Raw genomic sequence first — 19,468 nt, 5'->3', positions numbered from 1 at the left:
GTCAACCTTATACTGGTTGGGAGGATACACCAAGGAGGGAAATACAGTAAATCAAAGGGGGGAGGTTGGATATGTTCAAAATGATAGCGACGAGTAGGGTAAGAAGAGCACCCGCAGCCAACGATGCATTTCGGTACATGTCGGCCAACAATGAGCAACGATGGCACGTGCTTGCCCCCTCGCTTGTCGCTCCCTCCGCCATGCATCCACTGATAGGTCATCTACAGGACATCGCAGAAACCATGCGGCTTGGTCGCAGCCAACAGGCGACCTGGATTGCCACGCACATGGACAAGTGGCCAATGAGAAGAGACTGGACAGGGGTAGTTAGTCATCGGAGTCACGTGACTCCAAAGGCAGTCGTGGGGGGGGTTGGTACCGGGTCATGTGACTGCACAACTGTCCACCGGGTCTTTTTGGTGCTGTTATGTTTTTGGTATGTACTGTACTATACTCATACATTTTTCTTCGGTTGGCACGTGGAACATACGTTCAAAAAATATCCTGACGGTGGGACACGCTGGAGGAGCGGTTGGGGGGGCGATCGCGTTGAAAAATATATCTTTGCAATCGGCGTTCGCTTCTCTACATTTCTGTGCTCTTTGTTTTCTGGTCGGCTGTTGTCTTCGTCGGTTTCAGCCAACCCATTCACTCTTCAGTTCATATCATTTATCCCGCGCCAAATGAAAGCATAAGTAAATCATAGCCGAAAACGAGGTCTATTTAACAAGGCCCCTTGAAAAATTTAACAAAGTCTAATGAAAATTTTAACAAAGTCTAATGAAAAATTTAAAAGTCTATTGAAAAAATTTATAGAACTTGGTGGGAAATATTGACCTGAATGTTGTTCTGGAGGGAGCTTGGCGCGAGTACTGTATTGGCACCCAATGCAAATGGAGATCACGTGACTGTCTCAGACATTTGTACGTACTCTGAGAGACAGGGTCAAGTCGAGTCAAGTAAGTCAAGCAAGTCAAGTAAGTCAAGTAAGTCAAGTAAGTCAAGTAAGTCAAGTAAGTCAAGTAAGTCAAGTCAAGTGATGCAAATCGACCTCATCGGACATATCGCAAATCGGGAGCCAGAACTATCGTTGAAGTGTCTTTCGGGCTATTGCAACGAACGTTTCCGTTCGTATCTGCTTCTTAGGCAGGCTTTCTATATGGGTGGAAGCATCGTAGATGTTAGCCGGAACTCTAACTTGTACCTCGGGTGAAATGTGGGGAGGAACAGCAGTGTGTGCTCGTAATAGGCCTGATGGGTGGTGTTCGGCTTTTTGCCGGCATAAAGTCATTGGTCGGCTTTTTGTCAACGAGGGCCATACGGTCAACTAATGAGAGATTCAGTTTGACTCATGAGAACTGTACGAGTATGAGTATGAGTTAGCGGTACATGTTACTACTTGCAGTACCTTCGTCTATTACTGTCCAGCTTCGAACTTCAGACTGGATCTCTCACGTGTCGTAAGTGATTTCAGTGACCTCCATCTTCTCTCTTCATTTCGTTGGTCTCAAAATAGTCAGTCAACACATTGACCAGATTTCCAATCTACAGGACATTCCAATTGAACTCGACTTACGGTTTACCGATTTACTAATTATAAAACTTGACACAATATGGCTCAATCAAAGAGCTCAAGCTAAGAAAATGGCCGCTATGCAGACATTTAAAGACATCGCTCCTCGAGCTTCATGTCGTTGTTGGGCTTGAGTCCAATGAGAGCTCGCATGAGGTTCTCAAGAGCGGCTCGCTGCTTGTTAAGACCGTTGACGGCATCGAAGCCAGGTCGGGTCAGAGGAGCCTTGAGCCAGTAAGACAGGAAGGAAAGGACAGAGTGGAACTTCTGGAAGTCACCCTCCTCGCCCTTCTTCTTGTAGGAGACTCGGGACAGGAACTCAGCCATGATGACCAGATCGATGATCAGGGGGGTGGCGAGCAGAGAGTCCTCACAAACGTTGTGGATGGAGATGGTGTTGTGACCACCAAGCATGAGCTCGGAGTGGTACTCATCCATGGCAACCTTGGAATCTCCGACAGCTGGCACGTACTTGATGACAATGCAGTGGTCAACAGAGTTACCGTTCTTGTCGTTGTACAGCAGCTGGTTGGACTCGATCATGTCGTCAATGACAGAGGCCTTGGAGATCTCCTTGGATCGGAACTGCTGGGGAGCAGACAGGTTGAAACCGTCGTTGTTACCCAGATGGTTGTAAGAAGCGACGGAAAGAGGCTTGATACCGGCATCGACCAGGAACTGGGCAAGGACGGACTTGAGCTTGGTCTGGCCAGACTTGAAGTCATCACCTCCAATGTAGGCGCCCTCTCGCTCGGCAAGCTCGATGCAGCCGGGAACAAAGGTGTTCTGGGGGGAACCGTTAATGTAGGGGACGCCCTCGAGAATGGAGGCGACGGCAAACACGGTGGAGGGGGCAATCTCCTCGTGGGACTCCTTGATGGACTTGAGGAGGTTGTCGGCGGTGTCGTTGACACCGTCGATGAGGTTGGCGTATCGCTCAGTGTTGGCGGTCCAGAGAACAATCACCTTGTCGAGTCCGTTCTTCTCCTTGAACTCCCGGATATCCTTTCGGATGTGCTCGACGTGGGCCCACTTATCGGTGCCCTCGATGACGTTGTCAGCTCGCTCGCCCTGGTTGGCAGCAATGAAGTCGGGGTAGTAGACGGACTTCATGGGGGTGATGGGCTGCAGGTGCTTGGCCACCTGTCGCTGCAGGTCGTACTCCAGAACCTTGGCACGCTTCATGGCGTCGGACAGGTTGAGAGAGGAGATATCCCAGCCGCCAAGGACAAAGTCGTTGGGGTGCAGCATGGGGAGGACCTCAGAGAAAGGGGCATAGACGTCCTTACCGTCCTTGTCAACACCAAGCTTGATGGTGGAAGCCTGGGTGACGGAGCCAAAGTAGTTGGGCTCGATCTCGCCATTCTTGGTGTTGAACTTGATGTTGTGTCGGTTGGCGGCAACAGCGGCAGCAAGGGTGGTACCGTTGTTTCCTCCGAGACCGACAAGCATCAGACCGGTCTTGGGGACAGTCAGGTCGACCTTGAACTCGTAGTCAGTGGAAGTGGGGGTCACCTCGTACTTGCCATCGGCGGACTTAGACACGGTAGCGTTGTCGTAGGTGTAGGTGGAGTAGAGGTTTCCATCCTTGATCTGAGTTCGATCAGTGTTGACGTGAACGGAGGTGATTCCGGACTTGACGGCGCCGGGGTTGCCAGCAATGGTATCAGCAGAAGGGGACATTGTTGATGTTTAAAGAAGTTGAGTAGATTTCGTTGTTTTGCACGTAGTGGTTTTAGTACACTATTATTATCTCACCCGAACCGGAAGCAGGAGAAGAACGAGAAGACTGGAAGGGGTGGTGTGCGGAACCGAGGAGATTGGCAAACACTTTGGTAGTTGTAGGTCTGCTAAGGGAAGATCTCTTAACAGAAGGTTGACTGAAAATGTTTTGGTGGTGGGTCTACTGGGGGCCCCTACTGGAGTATATATACTCCGGAGTACTGATAGGGTTTAGGTTGGGGGATGGTGGTGCACTTGTACAATAAGACAAACGACTGTAAGGGGGGTTGGGGGTTGGTGGGAGGTTTCTGGGGTGGTTCAAACGGGGGGTTTGTGAGGCCCGGAGGGGCTAAAACCCGGGAAATATACGTATTTGGGCCGTCTGGTTGCGTTTCCGGGCTTCAAACGGCAAAATTCCCCCGAAAATCGCCCCCTTACCTCCCCCCAAATCATTGCTATAAACCCCTCCATCCCACCTCTTTATCCAACTTTATTCAAACAAGACCAACCAATTGCACTCGTGCATGCTCAGACCAGACGTGGCAGCCGATAACGTGAAAGATAGGTGCAAGCCGGGGCAAGAGGAAGGAGGTTGTCGGCGGCGTCTGCGTTCTATTGACCGACGTGTGTGTGTTGCGTCTGTCGTCTGTCGTCCGTCGCGTCTCCTTCTTCCCTCTTGTCGCAGTCTCCACTACTTTGTTGAAAGGGCCGTAAAATTTGCTTCTCTTTTGCGACACCGGGCCATCTCGAGAATATCGCTCAAAGAGGATGCATCTCAGCCTGTTGGGCTCAACGGCAGGGTAAGTTTACTCCATGGGAATGGGACGTGACAAACTTAGTCTGGGGAAGGGGTATTGTACGGTGTTGATTGTTCGGATCATCCAAGTATAGTACTTTTACGCTACTCATGTCTACAGTTCATGCTACAGACTAGAGCTCCTACAAGAAGTTACTCCCTTTCTCCTACAACTCCTGTTCGTACTCCAGTTAAACTAGTGTTTGGCATGAGACATGACTAACCTGGTGAGGGTTTGGTTTGGTTAAAGATTCTACAGTGTCTGTTGCCGTCTCGTTATTCGTCTGATTCTATCTCTCTTTTTTTTATCCTCCTATCCCCCTATCTCCTATCCTCCTATCCTCCTATCCTCCTATCTCCTATCCTCCTATCCTCCTATCCTCCTATCTCCTATCCTCTCCCTCTTCTCTCTCCTCCTATCCCACGTTACCCAGCCGGGGAATTACCGACTAAAGCCGCACGTCGTAGATGTGCAGGGACGCATGGGGGCTGAGTCGGTAGTCGGGTGTGAATCGCGCAATGGTTCGCCAGAGACCAAGGCGGTCGCGTACCAGTTCGGTGCGAGGAAGAGCTGGTACGATACTGTAGCTCGTCAGGATCTGTAGCTCAGGATCTGTAGCTCAGGATCTGTATCTCAGGATCTGTAGCTCAGGATCTGTAGCTCAGGATCTGTAACTCAGGATCTGTAGCTCACAGGCCTTTTTACAAATAGGTACATTATACCACCTTGTCTGTTCTGGTGTGTCAATGGTCAGTTGTACAGGCGTATCGTACAGGCGTATCGTACAGGCGTATCGTACAGGCGTATTGTACAGTTGTATCGTGCAATGCACGTCCATACTGGACTCAATGTGGCGCTTATGTCAGCGAGCGGAAATGCCAACATGCAAAAATTGTTTTGCAACCTCGGTTCATCCGGCGAGTCCTGTTTGGATCCGAGTATGTTTGCAGTCTACAAGGCACGTTTCAGAGGTGCAGTGCAAGTGTAAACTACAGCATCAAACGCGCAGTACATGCGATACAAGTGTCATTTTTGGACAACAGACAATAGAAGGTCGTGGAATGCCTTGTGGACGACAGACGATGGAAGGGTGTGGAATGTCTTGTGGACGACAGACAATGGAGGTCGTGGAATGTGTTCTTGCCGACCGTCTTGCGTCCTACGAGTTGGCTCTGACTGGGGCTCCTGTATCGTTGGTTCGGGGTGCTGCACCAATTCTCCTACTCTACTCCCTCCACGTGATAGCGTCGTATAATCGGTATCAGTGAAACAATCAGGGCCAGTGTTTAGAATTCGACTAGCGTGGCATCCAAGACAGTGGGGCGGCGGGGTTGGCTCGTCCAGCGAGGTTATCGCACTGTATTGGATGTAGACTTTGATATCGAACCGAATGTGCTACAGGTGGTGATGTGAGTGCCAACGAGGGGAGGCTAATGGATGTGGCGGAACGAGTATTTATAGTGAAATGTTGAAGTAGTGTGGATATACGTCAAAGAGTGGTGAACAGTGAGCGTCGGAGTGGTGAACAGTGAGCGTCGTAGTGGTGAACAGTGAGCGTCAGAGTGATGAACAGTGTCAAAGAGCGTCAGACCGTCAGACCGTCAGACCGTCAGACCGTCAAAGAACGATACAGATATCTATCGCTCGCGCAGACTTACCGTACTCGCTCCCTCACCTCTTGACCCTTCAACTCTGTGCTTGTTCACTTCAAACGCACTTTTCGGTTGGGCGATCATGTAACCATGACGCCAGACTCCGCACTCCAGACTCCAGGGCATAAGCAGCCAGTTATTGCTTCCACGCCGAGCCCAAATGTGCACAAAAGCCGTGTCCCAGCTCAAATACGCGGTCTAAACACACCTTCTCTCGACTTTGGGCCCAAAATCCTTCATATCGTGCGGAAAATGACTTGCAAGTGAATTGCAAACTGCAAAGAATTGGAAACAGAGTTGCAAAATGGGTTTGGTGAAAAAGTATGATAATCACCAAGGTTAGACTAAGAGTTGGAGCAACATTCCGGTGTGAAAACTAGCGGTGCAAAAAAAGAACAGGATCGGACTAAAAAAACCAACTCCAAGTTGCCCCAGCAACCTCCCCCCAGTCCCCCCTCCTTCCAGCTCCACTGTCACCCTAGCTCTCTCTCTCCACCACCCACTTATGGCGGAACTATCGCACCCCCTCACCCTCGTGCTTGTCCATGGTATGGCGGCTTTTGACTTGCGTTCCCCGGCCGCCACACACACTCTCTTTCTCTCTCTCGCAGGTCCCTTCCTCTCTCCACGAAGCTCATTTACGGGGTACATATACTGTTCTCAGGCAATGCAATGTATGGAGATAATGGGGTGGTTGGCCGCGAGGGGAGGGGCGGGATGTGTGGGGATCACGTGACTCGCCCGGTGTGTCTGTGGGCTCTGCTATTCTGCTTCCTCTCTCTCTTTGTCTGTGTCTTCATAACCTGTATCTATAATATCGCTCCCTCTAGTGTCTCACTTCTCTTGCGCTATCTCTTCCTGTACCCACTTCTCTCCTCCTAACCTTGTTTGCAACCAACTCTCCTATCGCGACTCTGACAGACACGCTAGGTGATATCCAGACAAACGACACAGACGGTAGAGACAGATAATCCAGCGACACATCCGACACACACGACACACACGACACACACTACACACACGACACACACGCCACACACGTCCCACAACCGACATAGACACACACACGGCTTCAACTCCTCCATGTCACTGTCAATTCCCCTCCCCACATCGGGCCCGTCTCTACCCCCGTCGCCACCACAGAACATGTCCACGCTGGCAGCAGCGTGCAACGACGACTCGGGCAAGTCGCGAGCAGGCTCGCCGGCGTCCGTGTGCCCCAACTCGCCCCCGACCCCGCCGTTCAAGGAGGTCACCTGTCAGGGCGACATGGACCACATGGACGTGACCGAAGACCTGCTGACGGAAAGAGAAGCCCAGTCGCAAGACGCCCCGCCACACGATACCCAAACGGCGCCACCGACCCCGGCGGTCGCGGACGCGGTGCTTTCAACCTCCACCTCGGCCCTGCCGTCGCCCCCACTGCGAAAGTCGGCGCTGCTGGACTCGGCCAACTGGTCCATTCTGACCCACTCCCCCCCAGTCATTGGCATAGACACAAAAACACTCGTGGATGCCATTGACTTCCATTACTCCACACGACTCCCCCGGGTGGATAAAATGTTCCCCTGGCTCCACGGCCTGCACCCCAGCAACGTGAACCAGCGCACCTTCCTGCACCCCAACCGTCGCGTCAACAAGGAGTTCACCACCGAGTTCATCCCCAACAACTCGTCGTTCCCAGTGTCGCAGGCGCCGGGAGCCTCCACCCCGCTGCCCTCCCACAAGGACATCCCGTCCGAAGTGCGCGGACTCATCATCGTCAAGGCCAACAGACGGCAGGTCGCCGCAAACACCCCCGTGCAGTACAACGGGTTTGGCCACGCCATGAAGGGCGAAACCCTCAGAGAGGCCCGCCACTCGGGCTCCATCATCGGCACCATCTTCCTGGAGGACTTTTTGGAGGGCGACGCGGAAAAGGAAGACTTCCAGGACAAGTTCAAGTTTCTGGACGCGCCCGAGGGCATCTCGCTGCGAAAGTTCCAGATCCAGGTCGCCAAGTGGGCTGTCATCTCCGACATTGTGCTGTACGACTCGGCCGAGGGTCTCACCCCGCGGCTACTCAGGCTCGCCGAAATCGTGTCTGGCGCTCAGCGACGGTTTGCCGCTGAGAATGAAAAGCTCCACCAGGTCTACCGCACCTTTGTGTTCACGGACTCCATCACCCAGCTGGAGCAGGAGGCCCCCCACACTGTCACCATGTCGCACAATCTCTCCCCCGACGAGATTGACGAGCAACGGCTCAAGAACTGGGATGCCAACCTTCTATTCCATGAGCGGGTCGAGATCTCTATGATGTCTACCGCCACTCCTATCGCCTGCGACGTGTGGCTGGGAAACACAACCGACTTTGATGCGTACACAGCATCTCTGTCTGCAGCCAAGCAGGCCAAGCAGGTCAATAAGCATCACGGCGACATTGATGCGGCCGCAGTCAAGGCCCCCGCCAACTGGGTGACCATTATTGACTGCCAGGAAAATGCCCGACTAGTTCCCCTGGCTGTGTTAGACCAGTACATTCGGGAGGCTGAGGCATGCATTGTCGACCCCTCCCGACGACTCTCGCCTCTCCAGCTAGGCTTCCCCTCTTCGGGATCAATTCCCATCCAAGCCCTGACCCCCGAAAACGTCTATTCCATCATTAACGTGTGCAAACTCATCTATTTGCGATCTAAATGCACATATGGAGGCAAGCCTGCCGCATCTCTAGTCTTTTGCAATGATGGATATACTGAGACGTCGCTTCTGGCGCTCATTTTTCTCATGTACTCCACCGGATGCCGTGCCCCTCAAGCGTGGGTTGATTTGCATGTACAGTACAAGCGGCCGTTCTTCTGCTTCCCCATTGATGTGACTGTGGCGTCTGCTCTTCAGACTGCTTTGCACAAGTACTCGCCTGCTCTAAACGAGAAGCTCTCTTCTGGAGCAGAGTACACTGGCATGCCCCCCAACCTTATGTTCCTATCGGACGATGAGGATAACGGCTCTGTGCGACATGAAGACTCGTGGTTCAACCACTTTGACGGCTCCGTGCCCTCTCGAATCCTGCCGCATTTGTACCTCGGCTCCTTGGATCATGCTTCCAACCACGGTTTGATTCAGAAGCTTGGAATCAAGCGGATCCTGTCTGTTGGAGAGCCTGTGCCTTGGGCTATGGCCGAGGATGCTGATGAAGACGAGGAGATTGACCTGGAGGAGGAGGCTCGCAAGGTGGCCCATGATCCAGATCTTGTTAAGCTGGTGCGACAGACTCAGGAGCGTCGAGAGGCCCGAAAGCATCTCTCTCGCGTGCTGTACGTGTCCAACATCCAGGACGATGGCATTGACGAGATCACCGACTCGCTAGCGCAGTGCCTGGACTTTTTGGACGAGGGATACCGGCTGGGTGAAATGACGCTGGTGCATTGCCGAGTGGGAGTTTCTCGGTCGGCTACGGTTTGCATTGCGGAGGTCATGAAGCGGCTTGGCGTGGGGCTTCCGCGAGCGTACCTGTTTGTGCGTGTGCGGCGGCTCAACGTCATCATCCAGCCCAACCTGCGGCTCATGTACGAGCTTGTCAAGTGGGAGGAGCGTCATCGGGATCAAGGTGAGGGCTGGTTGCGAGAGGTTGACTGGCACATTCTCTGTCGTGAGATTGCCAACATGAACCGGGTTTATATTCCCGAGTAAGGACGGTCGAGGACGCGGATCGTCTCGAGTAATGGGTAGAAAAGAGAGACCCGGATTTGTTATGGGTTTTATTAGTTTGTTTTGAATTATTTATAGGGATTTGGCGTTAATACACAGAGAATAATGGTATAGATGGGCGTATTTTGTAGACACTCTTCCTAGTCAACTACTTTCCAACTAAACTCCAACCACATTAGATGACCATAGCTCACAGGACTGGGACGGATATAGTGCATGTGAGCCACACGATGGTCGTTCATGGACATTGTATGATTGTCAACCAACTCAGAAGTCTTCACACATGTGATGATCTCCGCTACCTTCAAATTTGCACTTTCAACAGAGGTGCTTCAGATTATCACCTCCCAAGAATATATACTTAGAATACCGTACAAGTGAGACATGAACATAACTCACACAGTCGAAACTTCAGCAGTTTTGTACCACAATGATAGCACCAACTCCAACTATACAATGGTGCAAATCTTTCGGCAGTATCTTGTCCAGAACCCCCACATTATACCCTGCTAAGTGTCATGTTCTTACACTGTACCCCCTTTGTTCAGTTAATGGACGTCTGTCCTCTTCTATGTATTATATCAGGTAAAGTACATACAAATACATGATTGTCTGGCACACAGATCTTGGTGGCAAGATCTCGGCGTGTCATATGCCTCATACTGTGGCGCGCTCGGCACCTGTCCTTCTCAGGAACCCCAACGAGCCTGTACAACAGAACGTTGCTCGCATCGTCCTATACGCATCCATTCTGTCCGCAGTTCTCTAGCCGACTTAGATAGCATTCCGCCTGGTCATGTTGTCAAACCGAGAGAAAGTGTATCCAATGAAGGGCAGATCACTGGATCGATCGCTTCGAGAGCTCTGCTGAGGGTACTCGGACACATCACCAAGCTCATCGGTGGGGAAGTAACTGGTGTCAGTGATACTGCTCAACTTGGGCACGAAAGGCGCGTTGAACTCCCGGATAGACGACCAGTCGACGCCTCGGAAAAAGGGATGCGATTTGATCTCGTTGGCGCCGCCGATTCGACCCAGACGGTTCTCGGACGAAGTCAACAGCCGCCTGATGAGATCCTCAGATTCAGGAGAAAGATGCACATCATCGGGGAATTGCAACGTCTCTCGCCAGTTGATGATTTTGTGGTAAGTCTCTCGGGGCTGCTCGGAGCAGAACGGAGGCCATCCAACCAGGCACTCAAACATGATGGCTCCCAGAGACCACCAATCGCACTCCTGGCCGTAGCCCTGATGCACAAAGATCTCCGGTGCAATGTAGTCTGGCGTTCCCACGGTGGAGTAAGCCATGAGACGTCGGTTCTTTCTCCACGTGGAAATCTGCTGTCGCATCGTCAGGTGGATGGAATCGTAAGTCGACTGTCGGTTCGTGTTTTGAGGGGGACCCATCTGTGTGGCTGGGTTGGAGGAAGTGCCGTCCTTGAGCTTCTTCCAATAGGCCGACGAGTGGGTCTTGTGGAAGCCTGTGGAGAGACCGAAATCGGACAGCTTGATGTGGCCCGTCTTGTCGATCAGAATGTTGTCGGGCTTAATGTCTCTGTGGATGAAGCCTAGCTTGTGGATCGCTTCGATGGCCAGCACGCACTCGGCAATGTAGAAACGGGTAATGTCTTCGCTGAAAACGTCGTACTTGATGAGCATGGTCATGAGATCGCCACCGGGAAGGAACTCCATGATCAGGTAGAGGTACAGGTCGTCCTGAAACGAAAAGTACAGCGAGACGATCCAGGGGGAGTCTGAGTCCGCCAGCACGTCTCGCTCGGCCTTGACGTGCGCCCATTGCTCCTTCATGTCCATTTCCTTCTTTAGCATGGTCTTCATGGCGTAGATTTTGCCATTGTCTCGCTTCTGAACCAGCCGCACTTCTCCGAACGCTCCCTTTCCAATCACCTTGACGGTGACAAAGTCTTCCAGCGCCATTCTTGTTCGTCGCATACGCAGATACGCCGTTTCTTTCTTGCCGTAGTTTGTGAGCACCCGGTTGCGTCGTTCTTCCGACGTGGCCTGCTCGACGGAGGCCTCGGCGGCGGATCTTCGCTGGTGGCGCTCGATAGCATGCTGCACAATGCCCTTGTAGTAGGTGCTGATGACCTGGGTGGTGTTGTGGGCTCGGTCTCGGGCCGTCTTGGACAGCAGATCCGGCCGGGGTGTGAAGTTGACGTAGTCACTAGGCTGCTGTTGAGCCACAGACTGTTGCTGTGGTTGTTGTTGCTGCTGTTGATGCTGTTGATGCTGTTGCTGTTGCTGTTGTTGTTGCTGTTGCTGTTGCTGTTGCTGTTGCTGTTGCTGTTGCTGTTGCTGTTGATGCTGTTGCTGCTGCTGTTGGTACTGGCTGTGCTGTTGCTGCTGGTACTGCTGCTGGCTGTTGTACTGTTGCTGGTTGAACTGCTGCTGCTGATCCAGAGACGTGTTGGACTGGTTGGAGTTCTGCTGATACAGCCCCGACGGAGGCGGCATGAGGTTGTGAGGCTGCTGCGACCCGTACATGGGCTGGCCCTGGCCAGGAACCCACTTGTCTGTCATCTTGCTTGCTTGTGTGGAGAGCGGTGTGGGTGTAGTTGTAGCTAGTGTGGTGTCTGTCTGGGTCCAACTATCCGAGTGTCTCTCTGTGTGTCTGTGTGTGTGTAAAAGGGGCTGGGTTAGGTGACGTGGAATTATGCAGGAGAAAAGGTTAACGTGTGTGAATGTAGAGGAACACCAGACGGGTGGAGAGGGGAGCTGAAGGGTGCGAATATATAGACGGTGACGGGTTTTGTGTCACACGCCACACGCAGGACTGTCTCTTTTTCTTTTTCTTTTTGCCCCCGAATTCGGACCACAACAACACGTATTATTGCAACATTAAAAGTCAGTTCGTGACAGACAGATGAGGCACACCAAAAATAATGTGAAATAGTTAATCGCAAAAGGGCGGTCTGATTGGAGGTGGATTTGGGTCGGGAACGCGACAAAAATAGTGATTTTTGTACACATGGGTGTCTCTTCCTGGTTGTATATTTTTTCTTCAATTTTCCCCAACCTTTTTCTCCACTTTTATCCGATTTTACACTGATTATTCCCCCCACCATACGTGAGCCTATTTGTGGGTAATTAATATTATTTTCGCTCTGTTTTAAAGAAAAAAAGCAACTTGAGGCCAAAAATACGGCTACAACTATCAGTTCAAAAATAGTACAAAATACAAAAATATTAAACCGGAAAAATCAACGCCCCCATTGGTCGATAACTATCCCTATCTGTGATCTCAACGACTTTCATTGTCAATATTTGCATCGGTTGATTTTGCAACCTGCCCCGGGTGTTTTTTAAATATTATTTTCCTATTTTGAATCTTTTTTTACTGTTTTTCTTTTTCCTTTTTCTTTTTTTAGTATTTTTCTTTTTTTTTCTGTTTTTCTTTTTACGTGACTTTTTTACGTAGCCTAATAGTGTTGATCTACGCGTACAGCAGAACGACATGCTCGGGATGAACATGAGACACAGACATGGTGGAGAAGATCTGAAACATCTAGGAAGATCAGAAAAGTGTGTGTATTACTATGGATTTATTTCCCATCCTCTAGGAGCAATATTCGCCAAGCTAGAGTGATTTACATCTCTGGTGACTACTCAAAGCGCGTAAAACCGCCCCGAGCGAAGAGAAAAATCACACAATAAGTCAACCAGACGTTCTGAATCGGAAGATGTAGATAATTTGATGTGACCAGATGGTTGGTAGTGTCACCGCTGTCCTCCTACGTTGCATGTTCGTTCTCCTTGATAATCACGGAGTAGACAAGACCTGGTAAGAGATATCTCAACTATTCTTATACCATTGTCATCGGACAGACCAGGGCTTTCCAATGGTACCATAGTTTCGCTCAAACATCCTCTCTTCGCGTCGTTCTGCTCGTAACCTCATGCGCTCTCCCCTGCTCCTACAATAGAACCCTCCCTCCCCCTCAACATGTCAATATCATAAATCATATTGTCCTGGCTCTTGTTCGACGCCTCCATAGCCCATGTCCTTCCCTATAAATACTAACTGGCCTTGTCAATCTCCTCGAGTCGAGCCAGAACGACCTTTTTGCTGGTTTCTTCGAGCTCGCCGGCCAGAAACACCTCGTCGAGGATCGCATACACCTTGTAGAAGTTGAAGACAAGATCCAGCTCGCAAACGTTGCCGAAAAACGTGTCCAGCACCTCCACAAACAGATGGATGGCCTCCAGGTAGAAGAGCTCATTGTCGGATTCGTCGACCACAATGCAAAAGAAAAGTCCCGCGTACCGGCGGTAGATGACCTTGTAGTTGCCCAGCTCCACAAAATTGCTCTGGTATCGCTGATCTCGGGCGGCCACCAGCCGATGCACCTCTCCCATCAATTTGATTTTTTCCGTGTCCTGGGTTAGTCCATGCGGACAAACGATATATGGCTGTGTTCGTCTGGATCTTGCCGTTCGAATGGTGGTGCTTCCATCTTGATCGCAGCACTCCTCGCCGAGTTGGTCAAGATGAAGAAACCTGGGAGCCCCATCATGTACTCACCGAATACGCATTGTACCACTTGGCAAGTCGCGTTTTGCCCTGTCGGTTCTGTACCAAAATGTACTGTAACACCATTATGACGGCTTTGTGTCGCGAAATGTCGTGTCACCGCTGGTCGAAAGAAATGTATGGCTTTCGTGACTTGCAGAGTGGTACAGCGGCGTCTGCATGAGGTAATTACAGGGGTGCTTAGTCAGCGGAGGGGTGGGACAGGCGTGTGAATGAGGCGGGTCGATGAGGTCACGTGACGGTGTCTCGGGAGGGTAAATTGGGTGGTGATTGTGTGTTTTGGTTGGTTATGGCATGTTTTGGTGTTAGTTGGTCGACTCTTGTAGCACTTGATATGGGTGTATATGATGGATTGGGGAAGCTGCTTGAAGTGGAATGCATTGACGAGGAAGAAGAATGCTGGAGCCCCAAACTGTCGAATCAGGAACCGATTCGGAGATTCAAAAGTCAACTATCAACCTTCTTCGGTCCTTCGACCTCTCCATCTTCAGCTATTGTGGTCTTTTTGGGTGCTACACTCAGTATATAAGCACTTGCATATCTAGAGTCAATAAGATGGGGGAATTCAGAAGGAGACAGGAAAGAGCTGTGGGGTGATTTTTTTTAATAGAGACTGATGGCTGTTATTGCAATTTGGGTCAATTTCGCCTTTTAGGGATCCGATGCGACGTTCCTAGGGCTGGATATGGACGATTTTGCCTATCAGAAAAGAGCAAATAAAACAAAATGAAATGAAATAAAATAAAATAAAATAAAATGAAATAAAATAACATAAAATAACATAAACCAAAAACTTCCCCCAAAACTTCCCCCAAAAAACCCCCAAAATGAAAAAACCGCATGGCTGCGGACAAAAAAGATACCACCACAGACGAAGGAAAACATACACGGCCAAAACGCCACCACGTTTATATTAGAATATGTTCGCTGCGAATTCAATGGCGTGGCTATTTTTCCAACCAGTGTGACTGGAGCCCGAGTTGGAGACCCGTTTCGTAGGGTTCAGGTCGTTCACACGCCCAACAGCTGAAGATACGGATACCTGGCGTTGTTTTAAGTGAAAAGCGACGATATTTCCATGGACTGGAGTTGTCCAAAGCGACAGCTTCATTTTGTATATCTACAAGTAGTCGATTTGGCCATTGTACTGTTCTCAAAGTGCGCTCAACAACCGCGGCTAGTGTCTGTCGGCAAAGTTGCACCCCTTAAAACGCTGGGAATTAATTGTGTTAAATCCAACTTTGTTTGGGGTTGGCTCGGGGATTTTCTGCGTTGTAATTGCCAGAAAATGGCGATAATTCCAGAGAATGGGAATGGGGGTTTTGGACAACGACAGCTGCGACAATCGTGTTGGAAGTGTCGAAAAACGTGCTGGAATCACTGAGAATATTAACTGTTAATTTTAGAGCCCCATGGAACCACAAGACGGGCACCACTGAGTCGATGGAGGGACGGAGAAAGAAATGAAAGAAAAAAAAAGAAAAAAAAAAAGAAAGAAAAAAGAATAAAAAAAAAGAAAGAAAAAAGAAAAAAAAAGAAAGAAAAAAGAAAGAAAAGAAAAGAACTAACCTTCCCGTAATAACTGTAGCCTTCCATTAACAGATGAACTCGCCTTAATTTCAAACCAGCGACAAGAACGACACACCTCATTCGAGCCGGTAGAACAACAGACGAGGCCGTTGGAGAATTTGTTGCTCCGGAGGAGCTGGCCAGGAACTGCTGAGGGGACTGGACGCCCGAGCCACCGACCAATGGTCAAGAACTGGATCCACAGTGGTGGAAGCCTGCCGCGTCCTACGTGTCCTACTTCTCTTCCCACAAGGACCGCCTCACTCTCGTCCGCGTACAGTAGAGCATCAACGAGTGGAGCTGACAGACTATATCTGAGCGTAAGCAACTGGTTCTTCCTGATCAGATTTTGGTTCTCCCCCCACTTGTGGTCATGCTGGTGCCCAACTGCGGAATGAGAGGAGCCCTAGAACTGCTTGAACGAACCCAGCTCCTAGAACCACTCTTCAGCACCTGAGGATAGATTCGACAGTCGCCGCCAACTCCGGACTAAGACAAATCATCTAATTCTCAGTCTGGAGTACATTTGTTGAGCCCACAGACAGGTCTTCTGTTCGAAGCCATGTGAGAGCGCTTGGCGAGACTGTGGACATCTGTCGACATTTAACCAACTGGAGAGAATACCTCTGGACCTGAATCCCAAAAACAGGATGTATGCCGACAGGGAATGTTCCAGCGCAGCTGGAGACAAGCTGTACTACTGGAGAACTCCGTCAACCAGGAATACCCATGTAGTACAAGCCAGTTGAAATGGAAACGGTTGAAGAACAGAATGACGTAGTGATAGACCAAAGGAGTTCCGTAAACGCCTTGACAAAGACACCAAGCTGTGCTGGAGAGTAAAAGCTGTTTTGGACAATAAAACAAACTGTCTACTCCATCGCATCTTGGCATAACGGTCTATGCTGGGAGCTCCAGCTGATATCCTGTCCACGCTCTACATTCAGCTATTCTTGAGCATGGCGTAGCGCTATATAGACGCTTGCAGAGTTCAGGAGCGTTCCATGCTCTTTGGTATCGATTCACTTCTCCAGCGCAGAAGCTGTTGATGGTCTGTAACTGCTACCAACCGCTACTGGGGTGAAGTGCAAGTCACAGTGGCATTTTCAGATGGTTCCAACGGGAGAAACTGAGGACTGTTTGCCAGTTACTACGGAGACTCCGTTCCGCTGACAAAAGCCACTACCAAATGCAATGAGGATGTGTTCTGGGAGAAATCACAGCTAATATCGCATCCGCAAGACTTGCTAGAGGTGGTTCCCCTCTCTTTTCGTCGGAGAGGTTCCAGAAGAGTCACCTACCGAACTTCTCCGTTAGCGATCAGAAAAGAGGCCTGAGTGCCAGGATCTCGTCGGATACCTTCCAGCGTCACCAATGGTGTTGGTCCCTGGAGTGTCAATGGTGTTGGTCCCTGGAGTGTCAATGGTGTTGGTCCCTGGAGTGTCAGTAGTAATAGCCAAGTCCAGATAGTAAGGAGATGTCTGTGAGAGCCGGAGATGGACAATAACATGTCAACTTCCCACCGACTTCCGATTCTGACCACCACCGATATCCTTGTCCAGAACCAGTGGCTCTCGAAAGACTCAAGTGCCATGAAAAAAAGATCCAGCAGCTAGATGTTGACCTCAAATCGACAAGTCTGTATCTGGGCTGGGCTGAATCTCTTAGAACCGGTTCATGGAATTACTTGAGAACTCCAACCAACGGATCAGAGTCTGAATACTGCCCAGAGAAGGCGAGGTGATTTTTCGGACGGTGGGACAGATATATTAGTGGTGTCATTCCTTACTTCATCCACAGGGGTGAGAAAAGTATTGAACTTGTGTATCTATATAGTAATTAATAAAAAGACATTTTTTTATAATTTTTTATTATAATTTCATTAACCATTTTAACCATTTTAAACATAAAACAGTCAAAAAAACTATTTACTGTTAAAAAAACAAAAATAAAAATAAAAATAAAAATAAAATAAAAATAAAAAACGCCATTCTAACATCATACAGAGATAGTGGTACTGATAGTCATACCGATAATCATTCCAGTCGTACCAGTCGTACCGATACCGATAGTCATACTACAATTTAGTCGTACCAGTCGTACCAGTCGTACCAGTCGTACCAGAGCGGATTATACCGTCTCGTAATCGTAGTCATCGCTACAATCTGACAATACGCTCACCCTACAACGTCTAACACATGTGCAATATTTTAATTTTACAAGACCCAAGCAACGCTTAGAACTGGAGGGCCTGGCCCTTCTGCTTCTTGTCTCCACCAAGCTCGAAGTGCTTGCATCGCTTGAGAGCAAGCTGCATCTTGACCTTGCACTTGACACACTCGAGTCGCAGAACCACCTTCTTGGTGGTCTTGGCCTTCTTGTGGAAAATCTGCTTGGTCTGACCTCCGTAACCGGACTGCTTTCGGTCGTATCGTCGCTTACCCTGAGCGTACAGAGAAGCCTTACCGGCCTTGTACTGGGTCACCTTGTGCTGGGTGTGCTTTCGGCACTCCTTGCCCTTGCAGTAAGTGTTTCTAGTCTTGGGGATGTTGACTGGGTTAGTATGAGGTATGAGGGTACGTGTAGAGGAACTGTTGGTGACAGAGACTGTCGTGGATGAACTGTCGTGGATAACTTGTCAAGTTGCGGGCGACAGAGACCATGCCGTGGGTCACACTTGCCAAGTTGTAGGTCGCACTGCTCATGTCGTTGCCACCACATTATCGCATCAGATCAAATGTCCAAAATTGTCGCTGAAATGTCACTGAAATTTCGCTGGAAATATCGCTCGTTGCTCGAAATCCACCCAAGTCGCCTGTCGCCAGTTGTCCTTTTGTCGCCAAAAACCCGCCCTTCACTCCAATATCGTCACTCACCCATTGTATATTCTTGCCACCAAAGTGTTGTCGAGACGGTAAAAGTAAAAAGAGTCCTGCATGAGACCCATTGGTATGCTAGAGTTTGCCAGTGTGACGGGCGTCCGCGTTGGGACAAGTCACGTGAGGTAGGGTTAGCCCTAAAACATTAGGGACAAGTATGAATAGAGGAGAAATGAGATTGAAAAAAAGCTGGTTTGGTGGAAATAGGGAAATTTTGTGTATTAGTTTGAAGACATGATTGTTGCGACTATTGTGTATTTTTTAGTTATTTTTCGACTATTATTACATAATCGGGGGGGTTTAAAATTAATGGATTTTTGAATTTTTTACAAATGTTAGTAAAGAGTTTTGATTTTGATTTTGATTTTGATTTTGATTTATTTTGATTTTATTTTTAATTTATTTTCAATTTATTTTTAAAAAGACACACCCAATCGGAAGAAATAACATTACCCGAATTGCCAACATTACAGGCAATGATTCGATTACTCATACTCGTGGAGAGTCACATGACCTAAACGAAGACGTTAAGACTGACTGGCTAATTCTACTGCTTACATATGGCGGTACACTGTTTGACTACATCAGACAAGGACAACAGGGCTTGTCATTGGTACCAGAAGACATGTTTACAGACGGGAGAAGACAAGTATCACAGTAAAAGTTGTTGTTGTTATTGTTGAACTAATCAAAGAGTATATCGGCTGTCTTTATCCTGCTCCAGTCTTCAGCTCGAGTATCCAGCTCCTCTCCATATCCGATTTATAGAGTATGTACAGAAGATTGCAGTAGCACTTCTCAGCAAACGAGTCTGTCACCATCTTCAATAAGCACTGGTCTCCTTGGTGCTCGACCAATGGATTCAGAATTTTCTGCTGATTCTGATGATATCAATTATTCCCTCTGTATTTGATGATAGGATGTTTTTGATTGTCCAGTATTGGCCTCTGGGGCACATACTGCACTCCCCAGCCGGAGTGCTCCTCTGTTAGAAACTGTAGTCAACAGTTGATCAGACTACCGAGTTCTGTTTCTCA

The 19,468-nt window shown here is 49.4% G+C and overlaps 10 protein-coding genes across 10 annotated transcripts; 6 read left to right on the top strand and 4 right to left on the bottom strand.

Moving 5' to 3' along the window:
- Positions 1-71: 71 nt before the first annotated feature.
- YALI1_B05830g (uncharacterized protein) lies at positions 72-695 on the top strand (the record flags this gene model as incomplete). The annotated part of the gene is made up of 1 exon (XM_068281972.1): positions 72-695. The coding sequence occupies one exon, from the start codon at positions 72-74 to the stop codon at positions 693-695; it is 624 nt and encodes a 207-aa protein (XP_068138073.1).
- A 968-nt stretch (positions 696-1,663) lies between these two features.
- On the bottom strand, positions 1,664-3,256 carry YALI1_B05798g (uncharacterized protein; the record flags this gene model as incomplete). The annotated part of the gene is made up of 1 exon (XM_500489.3): positions 1,664-3,256. One exon carries the CDS (start codon positions 3,254-3,256, stop codon positions 1,664-1,666), a length of 1,593 nt encoding a protein of 530 aa, XP_500489.3.
- A 1,582-nt stretch (positions 3,257-4,838) lies between these two features.
- Positions 4,839-5,360, top strand: YALI1_B05782g (uncharacterized protein; the record flags this gene model as incomplete). The annotated part of the gene is made up of 1 exon (XM_068281971.1): positions 4,839-5,360. The coding sequence occupies one exon, from the start codon at positions 4,839-4,841 to the stop codon at positions 5,358-5,360; it is 522 nt and encodes a 173-aa protein (XP_068138072.1).
- A 1,467-nt stretch (positions 5,361-6,827) lies between these two features.
- Positions 6,828-9,413, top strand: YALI1_B05762g (uncharacterized protein; the record flags this gene model as incomplete). The annotated part of the gene is made up of 1 exon (XM_500488.3): positions 6,828-9,413. The coding sequence occupies one exon, from the start codon at positions 6,828-6,830 to the stop codon at positions 9,411-9,413; it is 2,586 nt and encodes an 861-aa protein (XP_500488.3).
- A 31-nt stretch (positions 9,414-9,444) lies between these two features.
- On the top strand, positions 9,445-10,200 carry YALI1_B05730g (uncharacterized protein; the record flags this gene model as incomplete). The annotated part of the gene is made up of 2 exons (XM_068281970.1): positions 9,445-9,491; positions 10,023-10,200. 2 exons carry the CDS (start codon positions 9,445-9,447, stop codon positions 10,198-10,200), a joined length of 225 nt encoding a protein of 74 aa, XP_068138071.1.
- Positions 10,201-10,205: 5 nt separating this feature from the next.
- On the bottom strand, positions 10,206-11,972 carry YALI1_B05711g (uncharacterized protein; the record flags this gene model as incomplete). The annotated part of the gene is made up of 1 exon (XM_500487.3): positions 10,206-11,972. The coding sequence occupies one exon, from the start codon at positions 11,970-11,972 to the stop codon at positions 10,206-10,208; it is 1,767 nt and encodes a 588-aa protein (XP_500487.3).
- Positions 11,973-13,156: 1,184 nt separating this feature from the next.
- Positions 13,157-13,466, top strand: YALI1_B05698g (uncharacterized protein; the record flags this gene model as incomplete). The annotated part of the gene is made up of 2 exons (XM_068281969.1): positions 13,157-13,194; positions 13,241-13,466. 2 exons carry the CDS (start codon positions 13,157-13,159, stop codon positions 13,464-13,466), a joined length of 264 nt encoding a protein of 87 aa, XP_068138070.1.
- Positions 13,467-13,469: 3 nt separating this feature from the next.
- Positions 13,470-14,049, bottom strand: YALI1_B05690g (uncharacterized protein; the record flags this gene model as incomplete). Its single annotated transcript, XM_500486.4, has 2 exons — positions 13,470-13,829; positions 13,975-14,049. The coding sequence occupies 2 exons, from the start codon at positions 14,047-14,049 to the stop codon at positions 13,470-13,472; spliced, it is 435 nt and encodes a 144-aa protein (XP_500486.2).
- Positions 14,050-17,788: 3,739 nt separating this feature from the next.
- Positions 17,789-18,432, bottom strand: YALI1_B05646g (60S ribosomal protein eL42; the record flags this gene model as incomplete). Its single annotated transcript, XM_500485.3, has 2 exons — positions 17,789-18,105; positions 18,429-18,432. The coding sequence occupies 2 exons, from the start codon at positions 18,430-18,432 to the stop codon at positions 17,789-17,791; spliced, it is 321 nt and encodes a 106-aa protein (XP_500485.1).
- Positions 18,433-18,991: 559 nt separating this feature from the next.
- Positions 18,992-19,344, top strand: YALI1_B05639g (uncharacterized protein; the record flags this gene model as incomplete). Its single annotated transcript, XM_068281968.1, has 2 exons — positions 18,992-19,080; positions 19,128-19,344. 2 exons carry the CDS (start codon positions 18,992-18,994, stop codon positions 19,342-19,344), a joined length of 306 nt encoding a protein of 101 aa, XP_068138069.1.
- Between the last annotated feature and the right edge of the window lie 124 nt (positions 19,345-19,468).

The sequence above is a fragment of the Yarrowia lipolytica genome, chromosome 1B, assembly GCF_001761485.1.
Source record: "Yarrowia lipolytica chromosome 1B, complete sequence".
Taxonomy (NCBI): Eukaryota; Fungi; Ascomycota; class Dipodascomycetes; order Dipodascales; genus Yarrowia; species Yarrowia lipolytica.
This window is presented reverse-complemented; position numbering and strand designations above follow the sequence as displayed.